General features: G+C 37.2%; 2 protein-coding genes across 2 annotated transcripts in view; both read left to right on the forward strand.

The window, feature by feature from the left end:
• Positions 1-4107, forward strand: part of LOC140239714 (O-acyltransferase like protein-like) — a 31343-nt gene extending 27236 nt beyond the window's left edge. Inside the window, exon 16 of the mRNA XM_072319537.1 lies at positions 3864-4107. Coding sequence (XP_072175638.1) covers positions 3864-4001 — 138 coding nt within the window. The 3' untranslated portion in view covers positions 4002-4107. The remainder of the gene's footprint in view (positions 1-3863) is intronic.
• Positions 4108-8739: 4632 nt separating this feature from the next.
• LOC140239715 (uncharacterized) lies at positions 8740-27388 on the forward strand. The gene is made up of 18 exons (XM_072319538.1): positions 8740-8803; positions 9180-9280; positions 9730-9898; positions 10595-10770; positions 11346-11424; positions 12387-12471; positions 13184-13635; positions 14444-14611; positions 15281-15374; positions 15864-16143; positions 16734-16813; positions 17679-17761; positions 18862-18896; positions 19714-19845; positions 20506-20689; positions 21583-21725; positions 22767-22896; positions 27279-27388. Exons 1-18 carry the CDS (start codon positions 8740-8742, stop codon positions 27386-27388), a joined length of 2565 nt encoding a protein of 854 aa, XP_072175639.1.
• Positions 27389-27645: the final 257 nt, after the last annotated feature.

Raw genomic sequence — 27645 nt, forward strand, 5'->3', positions numbered from 1 at the left:
AAATTTTTACATTGGTTGTTTCTATCCCTAACTCACATTTTAGAACTATTTTGAAGCACTAATGCTTGGTTTTTGGTTCATCTGCAAATGGTCAATTATTCCTTTAGCATATCCTCGAGCGAGACATCATATTTTGCCACTGAACTACTGGCCAAGAGAAGAAGAAGAAGAAGAAGAAGAAGAGGAAGAAGAAGAAGAAGAAGAAGAAGAAGATCCAACTCGCCCGGGACAACAAAGTGGCATATGCTCGCCGGAGGATCGTCGGAGGATTGAGAAATATGTAACTACCGCGTAACAGACTTTCACAACAATCACTTCAGCTCATTATCGGACATCAACCGAACATTGCAAGCAATTTGAATGTCGAAAATGTGGGGTAAACTTTGGAAATACTATATTAGAGATTACTTCATCACGAGTCTACTATAAGGGGATGGTACAGTATTGGTTGAGTTGATGATTCATCTTTTAACTTTTTGTGAGATACTCAGAAACCATTTCATAAAATGTGAAAGAGCATACAATTCTAAAAAGGAAATCAGAGCTTATTTGATGAAAATCGGTTTTGAAATGGCTGGGACCAAAAATACACCAAAACCAAAGAAAAACAAAGCGATCCTTAAAAAGAATGGTTCCCACTTTAATTAGGTCCGCTTTAATCGTTTTGGATATCTCAGTAATTATTCTCCCATCGCCAAAATGTATAGCAATATTGATCTGGTGAACGTCAGAGTATCATGTTAGTATGAAGTCCGGTAAAACGTTACAAAGAATAAACTATATAAACTTTTGACATACAATCATGTCTATTTATGGTGAAGCGGCCTAACTTAGGCCTATGCTCAATAAATAAACAAGTCATATTTCGACAATTTGAAAATGATCCCATTTCTTTGATATTTCCAAGGTGTTAAACAGAGCGCCGTTTTCCCTATGTGTGTGTGTTTGTGTGTGTGTGTGTAAGTGTGTGTGTGTGTGTGTGTGTGTATACCTCATACTATTAATGAATTGAAAATATGAAAATAAACCTCGTCCAAGCCAGTGGTTCTTTTAACTACATAGGAACTATAAAATCTAACGCATTAACCCGACATGAAATCGACATTGAAATTGAATATGTATGGCCTACTTCCAAAATTACATTTTATCGCATAATGCTATGATTTATTTTCTTTTTAATAGATTGTATTGTATAAGACTTTAGCTTGCTTGAGTTTACTTGTGCGCTATTTGTGTACGTGATCATGGTGGTTTATGGCTATTGCCATATTGTTTAGATGATTTATTTAAAATATCGCCATGGCAACATAACATAAAACAGTTAACAGTCGAAATAAAACATTGTCCATCTACACAAGTTAGATTGATTATTATATCACCCTCGAAACGAAGAATGGAAATGTTGGTTTTGCAGACAGTCCGTCGTTCATTGTTTATCTTTTGACATTACACGTATTGCTATATCAACAACAGAGGCACACGCGTGTATCGTAAACCGGCTGTGATTTTGTACTGTAGCCCATACAAACACTGTATAGGCCATATATCGGCTCAACACTAACGGTGGCCCGGTGGCCCGGGGCCACCAAAAACGCACATCGGGCCACCAAAATTTCAGAAATGAAGAATTTGGTGGCCTGATCGGGCCACCAAAAAAGGTCGGATGTTTGCCTTTGGGCCACCAAAAATAAAAGTTAGTGTGGAGCCCTGATATATATATACATGATATATACATGATATATATGAAGAGTTTGTTTGCAAAAACCGATCAGTCCATTTTTGAAGATTTTGAAGTACGGCCTCTGTCATAAAGTACAAAATAATACCTTTTAAATGATATATTGGTCACTACATATAAAGGTATATTTTTGAAGTTATGGTCAAAAGAAGCAAAAATTTTCTTATTATTCTCTTTATTTTTCTTGACCTTTAATCGCAAATATCTCCATTTGGCAAATATGGACTTATCGGTTTTTGCAAACAAACTCTTCATTATATATAAACATTGTATCTGTTCCAAGGTACATCATTTCTCCGTTCATTTCCATCTTCTTCCACCTTCTACTGTTTTACATATTACTACTCCTGATGCTGCTGCTGCCACTTTGAGCATAAATGTATAAGTCATAAAGGTCTGTTTAAAAAAAGTAATTATATATATATATATATATATATATGTATATATATATATATATATATATACTTCAAGCGCTTCCAGATTTGTCCTCGAAACTATAGGTGTTTCTCCTTAAGTTACAGACTGCTGGACTAACTGTCAATGCGCTGCCATAACCAGCTCTTTATCAGTAACCATGGTAACGGGTTCTAGCTTGCAGGCAAGACATCACAGGTTCTAACTGACCGCCTCTGAAAGGGAACAGTTCTTTGTTCCAAACATGTATATAATATGTATTATACAGAGTAGGAAAATATTACTAAATACTGCTTTTTTTCATCTCCGTTAACTCGTCTACATACACGGTTCAAATTGATCTCGCTCAATTAAATTTGAGGCAAATTAATAGGAAATTGTTTCTGAAGCAAAGCCACGCAGCAAAAAAAAAAAAAAAAAAGAAAAAGAAAAGAAAAGAAAAGAAAGCTATAAGTGATACCATATTCACGTAATTTTAATTCTTAGGTTCAAAGTAAACCAAATGAACACCAAACATTATTATGAAACCCTACTAGTACGAGTCACTGTGGACAGCAAATATATATATATATATATATATATATATATATATATATATATATATGTATATATATATATATTTATTTATTATATATATATATATATTTATTATATATATATATATATATATATATATATATATATATATATATATATATATATATATATATTAATGTACAATTGAAAGGTGCATCTGCATATCAAAAACGATTAACGTTAATTCAAATGACTTTTAATTTACAAGATCCACACCCTACAAGTGTGCCGTCTGTTTTATAAAACGTAGGAACAACAGACGATTGTCTTTGTGTTATACTTTCTCTTCCTAAAACACCTGTAGGTATTTTTCCGTCCACGTGGCTCAAGCCATGAAGAGAGTTCATATCTTTTATAGCTTTCTATTCCTTGAGAGGAATGGAGCCTATACATGTGCATCCAACGAAGGGAACATCGTCCATCTAAAACAGACTTACCATGAATAAATGTATAGTCTGCATCATGGTCCCTGTATAAGATGATTCGGGAAAAAAAACACAACAACAACACAGTAACATTTACATTTACATTAGCCATGCGCATCATTCCAGGAATCTCTTTTTAAACATAACGGAAAACGAATCACTGAAATACATAACGATCAACAGTACTGTTAGCAACAACACCGTAATTACCAACAAATTTAGGGAGGAATTCTCGATAATCATCTATATTGAGCAAAAGTCATACCTTTTAATAGCCTTCATATAATCACTGAAATCTGTCAATCAGTATGAAACCGATCGCACGCATAATTTTACGGCATCTCAAACAGCTTATTCTCTATCCCACTTTTCTGTTCTCGGCCCCATCTATAATTGCTCTCGATGGCACACTTTTATACGTGATACCAATCCTGTCGAACAGGAAGATTTTGAAGATTTTTTTTTTTTTGGGGGGGGGGGGGATGTGGAAAGAGCACATATAGGACCTACGTATTCTACTATAGTAGCATGTGAAGAGAAGAGATTGGCAAAGAATGAATTTAGAGATAGAGAGGGGGAAAGGGAGTTGAAAGAGAAAGAGAGGGGTGGAGTGAAAGGAGAAGGAAGGAGAAAGAAAAAAGGGCAGAGAAGAGAATGTACAACTTTTGAATCATTTTCATCACCCTTTTTCCGCTTTCCTTATCCCACAGAGCTACGTGTTTACCGCTAACACCGTCTTCTCCTACATGGCCGCCACTGTGCTCTGTCTCCTGGTCGAGGCCCCCACCATGGGACTGGAGAAAGTCATGTTTGGTGCCTACAAATCCCCGAAACTGAAAAAGAACTAAAGGACAAAGAAGCAGACGACAACGGAGCACATTCTACTCTGTCAAATTGACCAGGGCCCCATTTCATAAAAAAAAACTTGTCCCAAGTTGATGCTTTTTTGATTGGCTGTTGCTATGGAAGTTGCCATTGCAGCAAGAGTTGCTATCATATCAACTTATATTACGTGGGGCCCAGGAGACACTAGATATCCAGGACCCCATTTCATAAAAAGTTGATATGATAGCAACTCTTGCTGGAATGGCAATTGTTGTCATGGTGATGACAAGAATCCAGCTTCCTGATTGGCTGTTGCTATGAGAAGTTGCCATTGCAGCAAGAGTTGCTATCATATCAACTTATATTACGTGGGGCCCAGGAGACACTAGATATCCAGGACCCCATTTCATAAAAAGTTGATATGATAGCAACTCTTGCTGGAATGGCAATTGTTGTCATGGTGATGACAAGAATCCAGCTTCCTGATTGGCTGTTGCTATGAGAAGTTGCCATTGCAGCAAGAGTTGCTATCATATCAACTTATATTACGTGGGGCCCAGGAGACACTAGATATCCAGGACCCCATTTCATAAAAAGTTGATATGATAGCAACTCTTGCTGGAATGGCAATTGTTGTCATGGTGATGACAAGAATCCAGCTTCCTGATTGGCTGTTGCTATGAGAAGTTGCCATTGCAGCAAGAGTTGCTATCATATCTATACTGTTATGAAATGGGGCCCAGAAGACACTAGATATCCAGGACCCCATTTCATAAAAAGTTGATATGATAGCAACTCTTGCTGGAATGGCAATTGTCATGGTGATGACAAGAATCCAGCTTCCTGATTGGCTGTTGCTATGGAAGTTGCCATTGCAGCAAGAGTTGATATCATATAAACTTTTTATGAAATGGGGCCCTGGATTATCTAGTGTTTCTTGCTTTTATGAAATGTGGCCCTGATTTATGACATTCAGTAATATTAGACGAGGTAAGCATGATTTGTGACTCACTGCTATTAATAAATTGCGCATTGGAGCATGTACATGTGCATGCAAATTGGCAACCCTGTATTTCGTAGCGTGCGCAATTATTCTATAGAAGGTATAAGATTATTTAACATTATTCGTTCACATCATTTATCGCTTATATTGTATCGTAATTATTCCTTTGTTGCAAAAAAAAAAAATCATGAAAACTAGTGAAAATGGATAAAAAAAACCCTCGAAACAGAAAAGGATTATTTAATGAAAATGATATGATTCCTGGGTGTTTTGCATTTTTCTTTTTTTTTTCTTTAAGGGAAAGTATTGCAACACTCATAAACCTCTGAAAGACTGATAGAAAAGAAACGTTCGGATGTTAAATGATACTGAGATCTTGTCTTTGCCACAAACGCAGTGTATCGCCATATTTATTAAAGTTAAGTCGATATTGCCGTACTCCTCCCTTTGACTCTTCTTGTGTGATTAAATTCTTCCGATTAAGGGATTTTCCCCTTACATTACGTCATCTTTCAAACTCCGTAACTAGCTTTTAGGAAAAATAACAAGACCAGTGTTATAAACATCATGACAATCGTTGATTTGATCACTTACCATCACGTAAAAGCCATTGATCCTACTAAGGTAGATATTGGAATCATTTATGGTGTAATGCAGTCTAAGAATTATTTTCCCAACCGTTTATGGGTTGAATTCATTCATACTTCTTATTACGTGACGTTCATCCACACAGATTTGCAGACGTCCCCTGTTAAAACCCATGATTCAAAAAGTATGTTACGATCTCTCTTTTTTCTTGTCTGTCACCCTGCATAGTAAGTTGTCACATGTATCTCTGACCACTTGTAACGATCAAGTGCTGTAAAATATTTATTACGCATTTCTTTAGACATGTTAGGCGTGAAACAGTGTCATCACATCTGATTACGATGCTGGTTACGGAATGTTTCATCTCTCCTATGTAAGTTTTCAGTGTCATGTTTTATGGTAGCATCGTTTGTTACTGGGTCAATAAAAGTGAATCAAATAATGATTGCAAACTACCCTCATTAATTTATTGAAGTTTCCCTCACCGCGGATAAATGTGTCTGTAGTGATGTTCAGTTGTGTTTGAAAGAGTGTGATTTAATTACTAGTTGGGTATTATTGCCTGTTCCTAATTCTATGAGCAGTGTTCTGTGAGATTGAGTACTTACAACAATATCTTCGGTAAGAAAAAAAAATTACAATCGGATTTTGGCATTGATAACTTTCAATGCGATTAAACTGTCTAAAAATATATCATATTACCTATATTTTGCAGGAAACCATTCAGTTTGGTTAAGTGGTCACAGAGAAATGTGGAACGTTGTAAAGCATGTCTTGGGTCTGTTTCTTCCAAGATTAGCCTTGGATGCTCTAGGAACGGCATATTAATGTGAACACAGTACAATACAGTAGACAGAACTTGGAGGGAAGGAATTCCTGATATGGTGTACAAAGATCCTTATTTCTCTTTAACCACTGAAGCAAATCAGATGGGTTTTTCTGTATAGATATTGGTAATAAGTCATAGTTTCACACCCTCAAATTTGTATTTGGATTGATTTACCAACTTTAAATTTATTGTTGCGGCCCGTTGCGGTGGGTCCCGTTGGTCCCGTTGGGGGTCCCGCGGGTATATGTATGTATATATAATATATATATATATATTATATATGTATATATATATATATATATATATATATATATATATATATATATATATATATATGGGGGCATACGGTACTGATTGTATTTGCAGAATAATCGTGGCAATACAAGCAAGGGGACGTTTAATGAATTTTCGAAATACATTTGTATTACCAAAATCAAAACAAAGAAATGTGATTCCCTTTGGACCCAGGGGACACTTGATCTTCGTCACGTTTCCATGGGAACAATCGCAACCGTTATTACAAAATAACTTACTGATTAATCCTTCTTGTCAAAGTACAGTGTGGTGATGATGTATTCCAGGATCTTCTTATTCGTTTTTTTTTTTTTTTTTTTCGCAGTCTGATCTGACTGATTTTTTTTTTTTTTTTGTTGATCCCGTCAACTACAGGGTTCCGCGTACTGTAGATCAACACTGCCATGGAAGGGTGTTGAGTGGGAATGTAAAGTGGGGTATTCTTCTAACCTCACATGGATATTTCTTTTTCCTTTCTTCTTTTTCTTCTTCTTCTCCGCCTCCTCTTTCTCCTCCTCCTCCTTCTTCTTCTTTTTCTTCTTCTTCCATTATGTCATCACATTCATCCTCTCCTTTACATTTTCCGCACGTTTTTTTTTTTTTATCTATCTCGTGTCCTTTCGCCTACTTTAGTTTTGCCTCTTCTTTTCTTCGTTCTTCCTTCTTCTGTATCTTTCCCTCCATCGTCATTACGTTCTTGTTGTTTCGTTTTTCTCCTCTTTCTCCTCCTTTTCTGAATCTCTGAATTTACTGACAGAATAAAAATCCCAATCGCAAAACATAGTGAAACCTATCCCTATAGGATGATAACGAGGTAACCAGAACCGGCAGCTTTTTTTTTTTTTCTACGGTGAGAAGTAATATCCATTCTTCTTATATATATATATATATATATATATATATATATATATATATATATATATATATATATATATAAACCGAAGTGAAAGCGATGGTCTGATCTCCGTCAGACAACAGCGAGAAAGGCACCGAGGTTGGATGCCTTTATAGGATGCAGTTGGTGTTGACGTTGGTGATGATGTTGAGGATGACTATGATGATGATGATGATTGTGATCACCACGAACGAGCGCGAAGGTAATGTCTGACGATGATGGCAAAGAAAGAGAGAGAGAGACAGAGACAGAGACAGAGAGAGACACAGACAGAAAGAGAGAGAGGGAGGGAGAGAGCTATAAAGGACAATAGATCTCAAAAGGGAAAACGAAGGAGAAATACTCGACCAATCAGTGTCAGTAGGACAATTAAGTTATACAAGTAAAGATATCAACCCGTTTCGCGCCTATACTCATTTATTTCATGGAGATCGATTGCAGATTGAGCAAGTATTTTGTTTATCATTTGACAAGGTTCATCCGTGTTGGCCACTCCTAACCACGATCTCAACATTTCCTTATAAGACCAAATATCGGGACGATTATCTATTTGCCCAGCGTGACCGTGAACCCAACTCGAGCTATTATCTGTTTATTCAAACAAAATTGTCTCTCTGCGCAATATTTGTTATCATTTGCATCTCATACTCTGTGCAAAGAGCAAAAAGATAGGGCTTTGTTTTCATGTCAAGACAATCATAATCAGGCAAATAATATAATCGGTGTGGTATTCCGTGTAGAACGACTTTGACGGTACACTGTTTCGGAATACTAATACCAGCAGCAGTAGTTGTTCCAGGTCTTCCGCGTCATGGATCTCTCGTAAAGCTGTCAAACTTAATGATTATCACTGGAGAAATCTCTCTTGAGATGAACTAGGATGTGTAGTCTAAAATTCACGGAAACATATTAAACACAGCGGAAGGCTCACATCATTTCGTCTCTAAAATACTCTCTTGATTTCATCCAGTTTGGGCTTCTTCGTTGATACTTCTCAATCATGTCAATAGGCCGTCGTGTCGTATTGTAGGCCGATGTAAATTCGTATGCGTAATCGTTGATCGTATAAAGACAAACATGATCCCTACAACGAATGTCTTGATCCGTGCGGTTGGTCTTCTGACTGTCTGCCTGATTACATCCCGTACCGCCATGGCGCAGAACAATCCGGAATGGAAGCGACTGGAGCAGTTGAAGAGAATGAACACATTAAGCGGTAAATCATTATCATTTTGCTATTTCACTTCTATAGAGGAATGTTTCTATTGCTTGATGTTGTTTTTCGGTCCAAATGACGGTTACTTATTCATACCTGCTTATAGGCCTAAATAAAGTCGAAGTCTGTTGACAATATTAGAAAAAAAAAATCCTGCGCTTTCAACAGGCAATAGAGAACTCGATGAATTCAATAAAATGGTAGTATGGAATCAATTATATTAAACAGTGTCAGTAAACTGTCAGAAACTGTCAGGGATATTTCCCTTCATATGTTTTTGTCTTCAGAGATCGTAGTGACGTCTTGTCGTCATGGTTACAGCGTCAGACTATTATACTTGAGCTTATTTTTGTTTTGTTTTTGTTTTTGTTTTCAGATAACGACCTTTTTGATGCGTTGAAACGGTCTGTCACTGAGCAGGGTCTTAATTTTGAAGAAACGATGGAGTTGCTTTCAGATAAGAGAAAACATCTGAAGGTACTATATAGGTATAATTCCTGCAATGAACATCAAATTGTACTTTTGCATATTGATAGGTTTATCGTAGTACCGCTTGTTGTAAATCCCCTTTGGTTCAGCGCTCATATAATAATTATCATACATGTAATATTGTACAATATTATACTTACACACATCTCCACCAACACACTTTAGTAATGGTAGTGCTGGAAAATAAATTGGGCAATATAACAACTTGAAATTATCATGACATATTTTCATCGACAGCATTTAAGAGCTCATAATTTATGCATATATTATCTTAATTCTCTGTTTTCTATCAGTGTATACTTTTCTTTGCTTGCACTGTGTTTACACAAGCCGTTATTAATAGATCATTAAATGATTCTGTATTATACTATAAAAAAAAAACAACAAACATTTCTTTATTGCGTATCACATGAATAATACCCAAATCTCTGTTTCAGTTTCAATTGGACGAGGTAGTAAAATTAAAAAGGAACGCCAGGATAAAAGAGGCGCCATCGGGCAAACGATTCTACGTCTTCGCAGACGGCATCGTCTCCCAAGGCTGTCTCGACGACGTCGAGCAATTCAACACCGACCTGGCTTCACGGGCTCGCTACGCTATACTCAGTAAGTTGATTCCCAGATGGTATATAATCATGTATAATTAAGCTTGTCCTTGTGTATGTTTGCTTAAACATTTATACTACTTTAGAGTGGGCTTAATATCCTTGTATTATTGTACCAGACGGAATGGAATGATGTCTGTTTTATATTGCAAAATATGATATCTTTTTGGCGCCATCCTAGGTCCAAGTCATTAGGTTAAAACAGAAAATGTCCCAAGCTTTCAGGACTCTGCTTTTATTTTCCACGATGTTCTTTATACAGCATCGTGGATGAATGCTATTATAAACTGTGGAAATCTGCTGTTGATTATGCAGACTCCTTAAAACATTAAGTTCTTGTCAATTTTGCTTGGATGCTGATCAATTGAACAATACAATAATGTTTATGAGAGATGCCAGGGCTGCCGAAGATTGTTTCCGCGTCGAGAAATCCATGTAGCGGAGGACTGTGGTAGAAACCATGCAGCAAAGATTCTAAAACAAGACCGGCAAAAATTTTGAATCATTCTAGAAAACTAACAAACAGGATGCGAGTATAGGATATGAGTAAGGTTCATTCCATAACATTGCAGTGCTTCTTCTTTTTGTATTTGGAGGTTTGTGTTTTTCTTGTATATTTGTATTGTTTTATGATTATCTAAAACTCCATAACGTCATTCCAAAACATGAACTCTTCTCTTACGTGATTACGTCACAGTGGAGCACTCCTACGGAGAACCACAATTGGATGTCATACTAGACACGTGGCTACAAAAGTTTCCAGGAAACATCTGGCTCTGTGAGATGGTCAAGAAGAACGGGACTCAGCTCTGGTATGCGCCCTTCGACGGGAAGTACTGCTATCGGAGAACGCGCTTCAAATTATTCCAGGAGGTGCAAATCGCAGGAAAATTCTTTCACAATAACCTTATTTATCTGTCTATCTATTTATCTATCCATATCAATCTATCTATCTCTTTCTATCTATCCATCTACCTATCTATCTTTCTATCTATCTATCTATCTATCTATCTATCTATCTATCTATCTATATATCTTTCTATCTATCTGTATTATATATATATATATATATATATATATATATATATATATATATGTATATATATTTGCCTGTACTTTATCCATCTATCTCTATCTATCTAAGCTATATCTATCTTTCTCTACCCGGTATTATACTAATCTATAGTTCTGTATCTATGATTATAATCAGTATTCCTCTAGATTTCTCATCCTTTTTCTTCGTTTCTTCATAGAATTTTATAAATTCCACAGTTGTCAATATAGGAGAACAAGAAACTAACGAGCAAACAAAGAAATGACAAAGATAACGATACATCTAGTTAGTAGTATCAATTATATCGTACTATAGCTCCCTCCTCGTTTTGCTCCTCGAATGACCACTTTGTCATGTCACGTGTTGTTCAATCTCTTGTTTGCTGTTGGCATAGATGCCGGACTACATCGGGTACGGGACCTGCTGGCCCGGGACGTGCACTCAAGAGGAAATTCAGATCCTCTTTCAGTCAAGTAAGAAACTCGAATTCTTTTCAAGATTAAGATTAAGAATTAACAACAACAACAACAACAACAACAACAACAATAACAACAACAACAACAAAAACAATGAACAAGTGGGGGAGGAGAAGTTATCAGCAGCGATGGTCTCAAGACTGGAATGTGGTCTTTCGTAAAACATTTTTGGTTGGTGATATTAGAAGGATTCTCCGAAACCATATCGTCGGCGTGATTCCATTGAATAGGTTGTACCGGATACAGACAAGACCATACTATTGTTGTTGTTGTTGTTGTTGTTGTTGTTGCTGTTGCAGATGTTGTTGATGTCAATATTATTTTTGTTTTTTAATCAGTTCTACTATTATCATCATTATGCTGTAACCATCGTTGCTATGATCATCATCATCTATACACTATAGCAGTCATGTCAGTAGCTGAAAAAAAAAGTAGTCGTGATGTGATTAAAATACGTTCTAATTTGAGCACCAAATCAACGGAACAGTATAAGTATTCTTCATTGTGTTGTAGTTTAGTCATCTATTCAGAGCAATATAATACTATACTGATGTTAAACGTCATCTGTAAGAATGAGTAATAGGTGTGAACTATAAACTGAGACAAGAGAAAGTAAAATGCATGTGGGTAACTCTTTAGCCCTTTATGCGCTAGGGCACTTAGCTGTAGTTTGGTCATGCTTTTACATTTTACATTCGTCTCCGTAGCAGGTTCGTATATAAGTTAGCCAGCCCACTTGGTTACAGTAATGAACATCGACAGTTCTATACAGGAAGACAATAGCAGTGGTACAACAATGATTGCGAATAATATTTCATAATCTCTTTTCATCGTCACTTATAGTTTCCAGAATAGAATATGCCTATCCATCACCAAAGGAGCACTCCAGTAGAATTGCAAATGGGCTTAAAAGCAAATTAACGGTTAACAATGATCAAATTATGCACACCTCCCCGCAGGTAGGTTTGCTGCCAGGAGAAACGAGACTGTTGAAATTGACTGTATAGAACCTCTGCCGTGGAGATCGGCCGATATTGCCTTCACGTATGTGCCTTCAGTATTTCTTGTATTCGGTTACCATGCCGTATTCAATTTTATATTCATATCTATACCAACAGCTGACCAATATCTATATCTATATCTATAACATTATCTATATATCTATATCTACATCTCTCTCTCTCTCTCTCTCTCTCTCTCTATATATATATATATATATATATATATATAACATTTTCTATATATCTATATCTATATCTATATATCTATATCTATATTTAGGTCCTATTATAAATCTTAATCGTAGTGATGTTTTCTTATTTAACATCCATGGAATTGATTGTCTTTTCAGTGTTTTGTTGTTTTCTAAAGGGCTATAGATAACCAGTCACACACACACACACACACACACAAACACACACACACACAAATCATACGTTCGCATGGCCATGGTAAAATCATGACAATCTACAAAATACAATAAGATTGCAACGGATATACCCAAGGTGGAAAAGACAAGCAGTTGCGTCAGAGTGGAAAATTAAATTTGAAAAGGACAGGTGGTACAGGAAAATGAGAATGGACAGATAAAGGAGCGAAAAATATCGTGAATATCAATATAATGAGAGATATCCTGTATCTATGAAACTCCATCTATCCTTCGACCTTTTTATTACACGAACTTGTTTATCAGTTAATGTTTAAATAGGAACATCCAACTAGCTCTTTAGCTATTACTCTGGAATCGTTTCAACAGAACACTTGTAGCTTTCCTTGCCCTACTGGTGGTCATGGGAACCTTGTACGAGACATTCGTGCGAGATCTCGTCATGAAGAAGGTGGAAGAAGCCAATCACGAGGAATCTCGAGCCACGGTAGCCACCAACCACGAACTCGGTCTCGAACTCGGTCCTCCCTCCGTCGTCATTCCCAGCAAAGTGTCAAAGGCAGTCGGCAATGACCTGAACATCGACGACGATTTGGAGCAAGATCGCGATTCCGCCCTGACGACATCCTCGGCCGATGAGGTAGTTGAAGACAAAGGAGATGATGACGCCAAGGACTTCGAGAATGGAATGGTCAACGAGGGATTCGAGGGTAGCTTCGAGAAGGCGACCGTGGACGCGGGAGCAAAGGCTATGAGCTTTCAAGAATTTGGCAATGAGCAGCCTGGAGTTACCTGGAGTAGAAATAGGATTCGGTATCATGGTAACTCTGCTTGGATATTCAAATTCATGAAATTCTTCAGTCGAGATGTTTTCATTGCAACTGATTGACAAATTACCCTACATCGACGTAAATATTACTTATTGTACGTCGATGTAGGCCAATTTGTAAATCAGTTGTTATGCTGGGATATATTCTTCTTAAAATTGTAGATATTTGCATTGTTGGCATAGACTTATTATAAGATTACAAATTGTAACAGTACAACAATTGCCATCAAGGCATTGGATGCAACTTGAGTCATCAAATGATATTTTCTGTCAATTTTGGTTCTGCAATAGAAAAGAAAAGAAAAGAATGAACGAGCCTTCTGTTTTCAGTTGAATTTTTTTTTTTTTTGTGTACCTCTTTTCAATTTGCAGTTACGAAACTAGATTTTAATGCTGGTAAAAAAACAAAACAAAACATAACACACACACATATGTTATTTTGTCGTCAGCAAAAAAAAAAAAAAAAAAAAAAAAAAAAAAAAAACCAAACAAACGACAAAAACAACAACAACAACAACAACAAAAAACGTGGTGATTTGAAGTTCTTTTCTGTTCAGGGAATTCAAGACAGTTTAGATGTAATTCAAATGTCAAAACTTGATTTAACTAGTTGGTACTGAAGGAAACGCAGATTGTGTAACGTAACCGTGCCAAAGTTGATTGACACACCACACTAACAAACGCCAAATACTATAAGCCTCAAGATAGACCGCCAAAAAGTCTTGAATTAGAATGAGAGAGATATAAATTATATAGATCATATGCTAATGAAGATTGCATCCCGTTAATTGGCTTCACAGAGCTCCTAGATGGCGTCTTGATCTCCTTTTCGATGGTCACCAACTGTAAGAAGATATTTAGCGCCAAGAAGACCAAGAACACCATGGCGTCGTTGAATGGAATTCGTGTTCTCAGCATGTTCTGGGTCATCCTCGGTCACACTATAGTATTCTATCAAGGCAGGATAAGTAAGTATAGTATACAATTTCCCTTTTGAAGATGAAAAAGTTAGAATATATGCATCCTATGTGTATGATGTGTGTGTATGTGTGAGTATGTGTGTGTGTGTGTGTTAATCTTTATTGTAAATCTTTTTTGTAAATAATCTTTATTGTAAATATTGATTATTTATATTTCCATAAGGCCTTTGAGCATTCAATTTTCTCTGCTCATTTCAAAATAGACTTCAACAAAAGCTTAACGTCAATGTTGTTAGAAAATGATGATGAAGTATAATATTGTGTATGCATTAATTGCATCACTGTACTTGTACATTTTTTTATTGAAATGAAAAGGAATGAACGAAATGAAACCAAACATCGTCTTAGAATGCAATGCTTTCATTAAATTGAATACCCGGTTTGAGCATATTGTAGATAGGTATTGTTCGACTTATTTTCATCACTATCATTAATGATTGTGTTGTAATCGTCATTATTATTATTATTATTATTATTATTATTATTATTATTATCGTCGTCATCATCATCATCGTCGTCGTCATAATCATCATCATTGTTGTCGTATTATCGTCATCATCATTGTTATCATTATTATCATCGTTCTTATTGATTTACTTTTTCCTTTTCCTTCTGGACATCATTGTTGCGTTAATAATATTTCTTACATATTAATAGTGAATCCGAGGCAAACGGTGGAGCTGGTGCTGAATTACAGTTTCTGGGCCATTACCAAGGCAGACGTGTCTGTCGACACGTTTTTTCTTCTCAGGTAAGGGAAACTAAGCGATTACTTTTCTAAGTTCTGTCATCATCTGTCAATGCTGACATTCATTAAAGATGTAAAATTAGAAAATCAACATTTTGGAAAATCTTTAGAATCTTGAAGAGTGACCAAAAAATAAATCTTAAAAGAATTATATGATATCATATCTTTATCATGTTTCTTGGTATTGCCTTTGAATTTTCAGTCGCGACATTTAATTAACAAATCAGTGACAGATGAAGTAAAGAAGTCATCGCCTCAGAGCTGGTCCAAGAGTCTGCATTAATTAAAGTTATCACTAAATCTATATACTTCAACATGGCGCTGGACTTCTTGTGTGGCACGTACTTAGAAGTATTTTCATACCACCTATTATTAGTGTTATTAAATCAATTTCTGATCAGAATGATATTTTAGACGACCTACTACCGCCACTCCCCTCATGACTGCACTTGTTTTTGTTTATATTTTTCTGTTTCTGTATAATGTCAACAGTGGGCTTCTTGTCACCCATGTGACTCTTCAGGCCCTGAGCGCTCAGAAGCTCCGGACCGCCCGCGAATGGGCGTTGTTCTATTTTCATCGGTGGTGGCGCCTGACGCCAGTGTTGATGGTGGCCATCGGTTTGAACGTTCTGGTGGTTCCCCATGCCGGACATTCGGTGTGGACGGACAGAGTGAATGAGATGGTCAGGTCGTCGTGTCGTCAGCGTTGGTGGACACACCCACTTTACATCAATAATCTGTACCCGTGGCCAAACGTGTTGGAAACTATGGTGAGATTGTTTTTTGTTTGTTTGTTTTTGTTGTTGCTGTTGTTTTTATCAAATGGATTCAACAAACACTGTCTACTAACCCGAATCGCTATTAATGACATTAGTAAAAAAAGAAAAAAAAAAGAAATGATATAATAAAAGATAAAGTAGCAAGAGAAGCGTTGCATATATACCCCCGTATCTTTAGAATGTTTCGACGTCTGATATTGCAACATGATAGATCAAACAGACAGCCACAACTGCATTTATTTTGTGTCTGGATTTTGGAATTGAAGTCCTTGATGTTTGTCACTTATAACAAACGATACCAGTTCGTAATCATAATTATCAGTGGTAATATAAGGACTAGTATATCGTAAGTTTTGACAAATTTCCTTCTCGAAAGTCGACAATCTTTAGCTTATAAACGTGAGCTTTCCTCAAACTCTGTAATACAAATTCATCATACTCTCATTATGCATGATGAGATATGTTCTCTAAGAACTTGAATTTGCGATACAATATTGTAAACTGTCGTTATTTCTTCCAAATTGTGGTCAACCAGTGTTTCAATTCTTCAAAGTATCACTCATTTTCGATCAAATTCGCAGTGCTTCGGCTTGTCATGGTACCTGGCTAATGATATGCAGTTCTACATCATCAGTCCAGTCGTCATAGTCCTTCTTCACAAGTATGAATTATGCACACCTTTAAACATTTAAATGTTACGGAATTTTCTCTTATGACGTTATAACAAACAGTATTGTCTTGTGACAGTTTGTCCTTCAACTAAATGTATCATAGAAAAAATATCAGTCAAAACTGTTATACAGCCAATTCCTCGTAAAGCTCTTTACTATTCTAGAATAATTTGTTATGATTTTTATCTTTAAACTTTGTTACTTTCCGCTTCAGCTATAACATAATCATAACAACCTCTGAGAAGGCCCAACAAAAGCAAACAACTAAATGTACAAACAAACTCAGGAAAGGGAAAGAAAAAGAGAGAACAAAAAAGTTTAGTCATGTGTCATAGGTATGAAACCCTAGCTTTGTAACTAGCATTCAAACACCTATAAAATCGATCAATTCATGTATTGTTTTCGAATCCAGTTAAGTCAATCGACGTTCACCTGTGCTGTTCGCATGCAGTATCAAAGTCAGTCCATCCGTCTAGCGCATGCAGGGAAAATTGATTTGGGTATTCAATACTCGACCAGTCATATCACAAAAATGATGCGTAAAACATAAATTCCTCAATTTATTATTTTTTTCAATGCCTTTGACCAACATCACTCGTCGCATGAGCTGCATTCGATTCCGTCAAGTTTACGAAGGACGTACTGCGAAGTTAGAGATCTGTATCACCAATTTGAAGGGTCGGCTTTGCTTATCATTCGGTTGACAGTTGGTTCCAGTATTTACATAATATTATATCATTCAGTTCTATAGTTTGAACATTGCTCGTGTCAGAGATAGTTTCTATTCTCTGCAACACACAATGATTGATCTCATGAATTTGATAACGATAATGTTTACTTTTTTTCTCTTCACAGAAAAGGCGTAGCGGGCATGAGTGTGATCGTCACACTTATGCTCGTGTCGTTGGGGGCGGTGTTCGGCATCAGCTGGTACTGGGGTCTAGCCATCAGTGGGGCGGGGTATGTATAAACTTTCTCCCAACATTTCCCCTTTACTGCGCATCTTTCTGACAAAGTAGCATTATAAATCTAAATTTGTCTGATCTTTGATATATTTCATCTACTTGAGTAAGGAGAAAACTTAAAAAGAATGCAGAGAATGGTTGCTTAGCAATGGAGGCAGGCTCGAACCTTCAGATTCTTTGACACTTTTCTTCGTTTCCTTACTGACATCTGTCATCTCCATCGAACTAGAGATAAGAAAGACCTGGGAGCTAAATTCTTTGGGAAGAGATATGAATAACGCTCAAGCAAAGCACTGCATATACATGATGCGTAAAGTTGCATGTCCAAGTAGGTAGACGAACGCAAATGTCTATCACGATACATGATTATAATTTACGATTATGATTACAACCGAGTCTTCTTATAAATCAGCACTGCCCATAGTGGATGCATTGAAACAAATTTTTTCAAACACACGAGTGTTTGTAGTATGCAAGGGGAGCCTCACACCAAGACGTGGAAACGAACATTTAAAAAAAGAAGACATTTATAGGATACACGACAGATTATTTTGGATGATGTAAACCAACTCATGGCCGGCGGAGGCCCCACACTTTTTGTGCACCATCGACAAAGGAATACATAAGGTGTCATGACTTTGGGCCCCACACTGTTTTTTTAACCCGGAAGTACGTAAGTGGCACTAAATAGAAATAGATAGAGATCTTGAAGTGTGAGCGCGGTAAGGTTATGTTTTTCTACTGAAGATCTTTTCAGCTGAAAAACCCCGGAAATGGAAGGGGAGATGAGGTCCTTTTTTTTTTTTTTTTTTTTTTTTTTGCTTGTCAGCTAAAGAAACCCGGAAATGGAAGGGGACAGATGAGCTGAGGACCTTTTTTTTTTTTTTTTTTTTTTTTTTTTTTTTTTTTTTTTTTTGTTTGTTTGCTTGTTAGTTCATGAAGTGGGCACCCACACTTTTGAAAACGCACCTCCGGCCTGGCAACTTACTGCATTTCGATTTTGAAATGTCCAGAAAAGGTTTCCTTTTCTTTCCCTCTGCTCCACTTGAGCCAGAGATCCTCACTAAAGGAAGCCTATACAATTTCATCACTCCAAAAATATACCTGCGTTGCGGCCTCAAAATGGCACTTTGAATCTGTAGGTAGTCATACTCTGCCTTTTAATGAGATGGAATTCCTGAAAGAATAATTATTATCTTTTTGGATACAAACTAGCTTATTCCTTATAATATTTAGGCCTAGGATGATTTTTCCCAATCTATTTCCAGTTTCGTTTTAAAAAAATAAAACGATTGGAATCGAAGTAGTCCATTCTAGTTGTACCTTAATACTAAAAACTTTCATCGGTTGGGGATGACAGTAAATTTAAAAGTTTTAACTTCTACCAGCCTTTAATTGTAGTGGGCAAGCTTTCGTCCTACTCCTGAGGACTTTCTCAAGCCTTATGCAGTCTAGTGTTGTCTTGCTGCCGTTGCTTGTCTTTGTTGATCACTGGACCATAGATGGGTGAGAGGGTATAGCCAGAGTCTCTATTGAGAGCTGGATTAATCCTGATGATCCAAAGCGATTCCTTTATTTTTCTTTTCAACCAGTTGCTTTCGAAGTCAATGATAAGAGCCTCATCCCATTCAATGTTATGTCACTGCATAAGGCTTGAAAAAGTCCTTAGGAGTAGGACAGTACGAAAGCTTGCCCACTGCAATTAAAGGTTGGTCATATGTTAGTAGAAGCTAAAACTTTTAATTTAGTTGTACCTTGTAGCTACCTATTCATTCTTACGTGACACACTATCATATTTCAGTTCAATTCAATTCAATTTTTTATTTCATGTTTCGACAAGAACATATAGACATATTTTTTTTTTACTAATCATTTTTTTTTTCGTAATTATTTCTGTTGATCATTTCAGACCTTGGTATAACGAGAGAGTGCCGGATCCACCCAATGCAGATCTAACGTACGCCAAACCGTACACCCGTATCCAACCGTACTTGGTTGGCATGGCGCTCGGGTACATCATCTTCAAAATAAAGGGAAAGAAACTCAAACTGAACTGGGTACGTATATGGATATCACAATGGCTGTCGTGTGTTCCATCAATCATTGTTTTGCACCATAACTCATTTATCATGATAATTCCATTCACTGTTATTCAAATGCGCCTACTCCTCCGAAAGCGATGTATAACAAGAAATTTGCGATCGTTTACCGCGCCTTGTGCGTTTGATACTATTAATCATGACATTACCAAGCTCCTCGCTTCTAGCAACCTCTCCCCCTCATTTCGAAATTTGAAAAAAAGAAAAGATTTTAGCTCCTCAAATTTCAATTTCTATAAGGCACAAGTTTGAAATGAATGAAGAAAGTGTTAATTTGCGGAATGGAAGAGACTTGTCACTTGTTTATACACATCTACTGAAGACATGAAATACACGCGTGTTTATATACAGGGAAAAGAAACTGAGCGTCATCTGTGGTGCTTTGCTAGTATGGATTCTGTGACTAGTTTGCGCTCAATATCTTTTTGAATCATGTTGTATTCTTAAGGCGAGCAATGTAGATGTTGTTCACTTTGGTGCAGACAATGATTCTCAACAAACCAAATCGTGGCTAGGAAAAGGACATGTTCATCGACAACACTCCTCACCAAGTGCCAAACATGGCCAATGGTGTGCAAGAGACAGATGGGCTAACTGCTCTTTTATTCCTCCTGTAAGGGGTTGATGCTGTTTGGATGGTGCGTTGCCTTGACAACGCTCTACTCCGTGGTGTACGGCCAAGCCTGGGTGCCATCGGATGAGGTCTCCCAACCGGTGGCTGTCTTTTATCTCACCGTCCATCGGATGGCGTGGGGCATCGGTGTTGCGTGGATCATATTCGCTTGTCAGACGGGATACGGAGGTAAAAACTCACTCGCAATCTTCAATCAGCGCATCTTCGTCTCACTATATAGCATTCCTGCGCCCGGGAAGGGGGGGGGGGGGGGGGGGATCAGAAAGAAAAGAGGGTCCTAGATCATTAAAGGACAAGTTCACCTTCAGAAACATAAGGATTGAGAGAATGCAGCAATATTAGTAGAAAACATCACTGAAAGTTTGAGGAAAATAATTGGACTATCGATGCAAAAGTTATGAAATTTTAAAATTTTTGTGTTGGAAACGCTGGATGAGGAGACTACTAAGGCTCGTGATGTCATATGAGTACAACAGTATGAAGAAAATGTAAAGAAAATTCAACATGTTTTCACTTTTTAGCACAATAAAAGAGCACTTCACTTGCCTCTTTCTAAAGGCAATGGGAATAATATTACCCATATCGTAAGTAACGAGTCAAGGGAATGTGTACTGTTTTCAAAAGATGAAATTTTGTGATATTCTCTTTACATTTTCCTTGATATTGTTGTACGCATGTGACATCATACACTGCAGTTGTCTTCTAATCCAGCGGTGACTGCACAAAAACTTCAAAAATTCATAACTTTTGAACGGATTGTCCGATTTTCCTCAAACTTTCAATGATGTGTTCTACTAATATTGCTACATTCTCTCAATCCTTAAGTCAATGAAGGTGAACTTGTCCTTTAAGCTATGGGCCTGGATTGAATTCTCTGGCGAATGTATTGTGCTCCGTGAAACATGAAAAATGACCCTCTAATCAAAGGTAGGCCATAAGTATTATACGAACAGCTTCATCATGTCTCCTCAATAACAGGTTATATGATTTACCACCACCTTCATCTGCTTTTAATCTTACCTTTCTGGCAGAATTCTTCTCCTTCTTTTTTTTTTTTCCAGGACCAATTGCTGTTCTCCTGGAGTGGCGTTTCTGGATCCCAATGGCTCGACTGACGTACTGCACGTATCTCATTCACTCCACACCCATGTTCACCAAGATTCTGTCTGATCAGGTTCCCTTCCACATGACCGTCTTAACTATCGTAAGTATTTTGCAATCTCCCATATTATATACAGGGAGAGATAGATAGATCGACAGATAGATTTATAGCTAGGTATATGTTTGTTTGTTCATTTTTTCCACCTGAGAAGATGGCTGGATAGCCCATATTCACCACTTCACCGGGTTAAACACCCTTCTCTTTGCGATGAATAAATGAAGTGGGATCTTTAACGTGCACGAGTTGTGACTCTCTCACACACACGGGACCTCTATTTTATGGTCTATCCGAGGGACAGAGTATTTTGCCTCTTGCTAGAGGGGACGGTATTATTACACACTTTAACATTGCTCAGTGAGACTCGGGTATCGAACCCGGGTCACTTGGGTCGAAGGCAAACGCGCTACTGAGCCAACTCACCGCCCTTCATATATAGATAGATAGATAGATAGATAGATAGATAGATAGATAGATAGATAGATAGATAGATAGATAGATAGATAGATGCGGGGGGGGGGAAAGAGAGGGAGAGAGAGAGAGAGAGAGAGAAAGAAAGAAACTATTCCCTCAGAATGAGGTACTCGGTAAGCAAAAGACAAATTTAGTGACATTATATTCCTTTATTTTTCTTGTTGTTACATACATTCATGACAAAGATTTTTTCCTTACCACCAGGAAGCCTGTCGGAGGACTATCTGACATTGTAACTGCTTATACTATATTCACAGCGCATTTCAAGTATTGAAATCAATTGAGTATGTATATCAATGAATGAAGAGCTTGTTATCACGTCTTCAGTGGAGAATGTCCATTGTATACAATTTAGAAAAAATCAATCAAATCTAAAATAAGTCAAGTAGAGATAAAAAGAGAAGAAAGCACAATATCCCCAACCAAACCAAACCAGACAGACATACAAGCTGACTGAAATAGACAATATCAAATTCAGACAAAATAACTCGAAAATTTTCACGTCAGGCGTGACGACAAAATTGATCATCACTTTGCATTTTGTGAAGATTCTCAAAGATGGTCCGTCAAAATCCTGCCTTTGACCTCTTTGTGTGTCTCCTCATGTTACAGAGTTACTGGTATGCAGGCAACCTCGTGATCTCTTACGCCAGTGGGCTGGTCCTCTCTCTGCTCATCGAAGGGCCTGCCATGGGGCTGGAAAAGGTCTTTTTTGGCGCCCACAAAATGCCAAAAGTCAAACGTAACTAGAGTGCAGACGACAGCGAATTTAACGGTACGCGCTCAGACTTACGTGGTAAATCACGGTGCAGCATATTTTCGAAGAAATACTGCTAACATCGCCTAAGTCGGGAGCGGCCATACGAAGGGACGGGAAAAAGTCCTCCGACTTACCTGAATACCGACTTAATGGTTATACAACAGAATCTACACAGTCATGTTTATCTTCATCCAGGATATGATTTTTCCTTCGACTTAGCCACTTATTTTTCGACATAGGCAAAGGTCTACTATACATATACATGTGACTTTGCATTGACTGCATAATATTTCTCATCGCTACTTCTGTGGTCAGCAAGAATTAACAGCTGCTTTTCTTCAATATCTTCAGAATTTCGAAGACCCAGTTGTAGGACACAGGAGGATTGAGGGGAGGCTGTGAGTTACAACACACTAAAAATAGTTTATCATCGCATGTGACATTTGGAGGGACACACATCCACATGTAAGGCCTGCATCTACATCGTTACCATGGTTATTGCAGTATGTCATGGTGATTTCCAATAAATTTTACCTGAGAATACCCGAGATGCGCTACCCGAATAGGAGGTCCCAATATATAGCAGCGTTTAAGACAACGTGAGTTACGTGACTGTGTAATTCTTACCACTTGATGTGTTGGGAACCCTCCACAATACAATATCTTTAAGCTAGTATCAGATGACCATATGCCTACACATGAAGACTTTAAATTACGATTAAAATGTCACTATCATTGATTTCTGTTGCGTGCAAGATTTGACTCATAACTGCTTAAAATTATTACAACTACTTCCTCAAAGAAAGGGCGGGTTAACTTCAGGGATTTATCGGTACCTTAACAATTTCAACCAGTCAACTAACATAATTATATTACTATTCACTCTAAGGATGTATTCATTTCGTACAATCTGCGCCTGATTAAATTTGCATCTCGTAATATTTTTGGCTGTTTGGACGGGCTACAACATCGCCATTCAGGGGTCCTATACTTCACAAAGTACTACAATGTATATTGATATTCAGGGAAGAAAATTTTAGAAGAATGATGCGAAGATTAAGTAAGTGTTGTGGATTGAGAATAAAATCTGACATCTGCTTATTCCACTGAATTCCTTGTTGTATATCAGGAAAGTGTTAGTGTGTTATTTTCAAATCAGTGTGGGAAGCGGCAATTCAAGTTGCCATCCCTTGTGATGATATGTATGATGTTTTACAGGTGTGACGCCATTCACGGTGCAAGTCTGATGTGCCGTAATTTAAGATCTATTTCAGAGGTGTCTGGACGCGGGTACAGTGAATACGTTTTCCGAGTGCCTCCCCCACCCCCCTCCCCCCGCGTTCACACGCAGAAACAGACAGAAAGCAGGAAAGACATACACACACACATACACACACACACACATTGCATAGAAACACAGGAAAATACGTGAATCAAACTCACACCGTCGGTATGGGTATACATACTTATCCCCGAGAGCATTCCAAAACATCCACATCTCGCTTTCAAGCATGTATTCACATGCCAAAAACTCCTGTATATTCTGCATTCTTCCAATTAATTTTGCTTTGCAAATATTAATTTAGATATGTTTCTGCCACAAAAAAAAAGAAAAATTGTAAATTTATAACACCTGATAATTAATCTTGTAACAAATGTACAACGTGGTGTAATGTACTGGGGCCCGTTTCATAAAACTTATCATCAGTGACAAGTTGTCATAGATGTGACAAGCTACTGAAATCCTTGCACCTGATTGGCTGAGAGCAAATTTGTCATAGAAATGTGGCAGTTGTCACTGATGACAAGGTTTATGAAACGGGCCCCTGGTGTGCATTATTTTCATTGACTGTGACTAGGTGAATTATGTGCACAAAGTTTGATTGTCAAATGAGGACCACTCACATACACACAACCATTGATGATAAGTACATATTTTATTGCAAAATACATTCCTACTTGTGCTCACATTTTAAACCAGATAACGAGTATCAAGTGTCTGTGTAACACAAGTAATGTACATAGAAATACATCAGTTTAGAATGTACAGTCCTGGAATATTTTGAAACACTTATGATACATGTACATTTATTGCAAAAATACAAACATTTCTGACACAAGAAATGAATACAAAGGTACACAGTGGGTATAAAATCATGGACGGTGCTTCATTTTACATCTCTGTGTATGACATATAGGAATACTCTTGACAGAAATGGCTAATTCTAAGTTAACTTTCAAAATACAGCGTACAAGTAAATACAATGCCTATGACTGACTGGCTGCATGAATTCCTGATCTCTAAAGCAATAAAAACTTATCCAAAATAGAAAACCTTGACCAAGGTTTGAATGTGCAACTCAAGAGCACGAGCAATAAATCATATTTCTATCTTTCTATAAGGGCTCTCATGCAAAACATGTAAAACAGGAATACACATAACTAGTTTATATAGAAGGCACAAAACTACCGTGTAAAAGCACTTGTATCATATTCATGAACAAAAAGGCAAAATGGACATACAATAATTTGTGTATTCATACCTGGAAGTTTACACTATATTTTCTCATTTTGACATTTATGTTTTTAGTGTCCTATCTGCCCCTCCACTTTAAATCTTACTTTGATGTGTAATAATCAATAACACATATTTCACAAGTAATCTTTCAGATGGATATTTACATTCTCATTTGCAGCTATGAAAGCTAATATTCAGATATGAATTGGCTGTTTATGAATATCATATGATAACATTAAATGGAAGGACAGTCAATGATAAACAATTCGAAGGTAATGACTTCTAACACATACACACCATTTTTTTTTTTTTAATGTCAAAATGTGAGGACCCATATAAACCCACCATGTAGTGTAAATAGACATTACTGTTTTGATTTTCTCAAAAGTGGGGTTGAAGGAATTCATAAAAACAATTTGTCTCACTTGAAAAGCTTAACTAATTTGAATAGATGAACTGAGAACGTACAGTTCATTCGTATCCACACTTCATACACAACTAGAATTCACAACACACAGCAAAGGCTTACTTGAGGTTCATGCAAGCCTCGCTTGATTTTTAAACGGCTATAGAAATTGCACAACACATTATCTGACTAGAACACAGAACTTTACAAAGAGCAGCAGGTGGAGTAAATAGTTAATCACTACACCAATGTAAACGTATTGCGTCAACTCATACGATACCAAAATAGCCTGACTGCAACCATGAAATTTGAAACAAATTTTGTTGACACTGTTTTAGTTTCCTGTCCCATCTAATTGATGAATGTGAATGACATCATGAAAACTGACAAGTAAACTCAAAGTTCTGATGCAAACAATCAGGAATCTTAAATTTCTGGTGCATGATCATAAAATATTTGCAACAATCATTGAATAATAACATTTACTTTGAAATTTAACAGCTTTAATATATTGGACATTCAAAGTGGCACATGTCAGCTTTTAACTTGATTTTGCAATAAGGCTTGCCTCGTTGCAACTATTCTACATATGGCTGTAGTTCAGAAATATCAAGCACTTGGGAAACAGTGCAAGGCATTGAATTTCAAGAAACAAACAAAACTTAACACATGCTCTAAAGCTATCAGTATTCCCATGTACAACTTTTCACAGGCAGTGCAGTCTGCACAACTGCCAAACTGAATGATGTCTTAAAATTTTGTGTAGAGGAATCTGATCACATGCCTCATGTGAATAGTCCACTTTGCTTTACTGGGTGGGCATCATTGGAAAAAGAAAATATTCACATATGTCAGACATTTTGCAGATACATTTGTAGACGGGTAGCCCAGTCTCCAGCCTAGAATCGAGGCTACCATATTGGCAGCGACAATGTCTAAATACACACATGCCATCTACAAATATGTAGGCTATTAGCAGCCCGCTTGGTATTGCTGGGCTAATGCACCAATTTTATATAAAGACACTTTATACCAAAACACATGGCAAAAATGCAAAGGGCATATTAGTCTCATTCAAGACTGATGCATGTGTGTCATACACAACTTGTATTAAAGGAAATGTTAAGAGCTTATGTCAGAGAAGTGAGGGTTTTATAATGGCTGGCAAACCCTGTCTCCCTCCAATGTTTACTGCCTGTGCATGTGCATTATTTCCATTCAAGACTGACGTAATTGACTGACGTAAACGTACACAGCATCAGGATAATGTTTGACCTCATAAGGCATCATTTGGCAAGTTTTTGCTTGTACACTAAATGTAATCTAGTCCAGTGCTTCTCAACCTTTTCTATTAACCCAACACCCACCTTGGCTCCTGCAACATATTTTCGAGGCCCAGTTAGATCAAAAACAAATCTTTTTAAATTCATTTTTGGTCAGCACTGTGGCCCGCCAGAGGGAGCTTCGCGGCCAACAGGTGGGGCAGCAGCCCACCAGTTGAGAAGCACTCATCTAGTCCACTCTCACAGGGCCTCAAGCATGATAGCTAACACACTCCATGCATATTTTGCCTTTAACTGTGTCAAAAACAGAGCAGTTGTGCACATGCAAGACACTAGAATTCTGGGATCTGGATGTGTAGTAGTGTTGCAATTCAAGGAAGTGGTTCAATACCCTACCATGAATAGCAGAGATGGATGGAGAAGCGAGTGTCAATCCTCTTCAAGGAGCACGGTTAGGGAATTTCCCCTTTTGAAGATGATGAAAACTGCATCAGTGCTCATACACAGGGGACAATATTAAAGGG

Source organism: Diadema setosum, chromosome 16 (assembly GCF_964275005.1).
Source record: "Diadema setosum chromosome 16, eeDiaSeto1, whole genome shotgun sequence".
In the NCBI taxonomy this organism is placed as follows: Eukaryota; Metazoa; Echinodermata; class Echinoidea; order Diadematoida; family Diadematidae; genus Diadema; species Diadema setosum.

Excerpts from the sequence above, each read along its gene's own strand:
- LOC140239715 (XM_072319538.1), top strand. The coding sequence starts at position 8,740 with ATGGCGCAGAACAATCCGGAATGGAAGCGACTGGAGCAGTTGAAGAGA. Across the intron at positions 8,804-9,179 it reads GAGAATGAACACATTAAGCG|ATAACGACCTTTTTGATGCG; the intron begins GTAAATCATTAT and ends TTTTGTTTTCAG. Across the intron at positions 21,726-22,766 it reads ACATGACCGTCTTAACTATC|AGTTACTGGTATGCAGGCAA; the intron begins GTAAGTATTTTG and ends CTCATGTTACAG.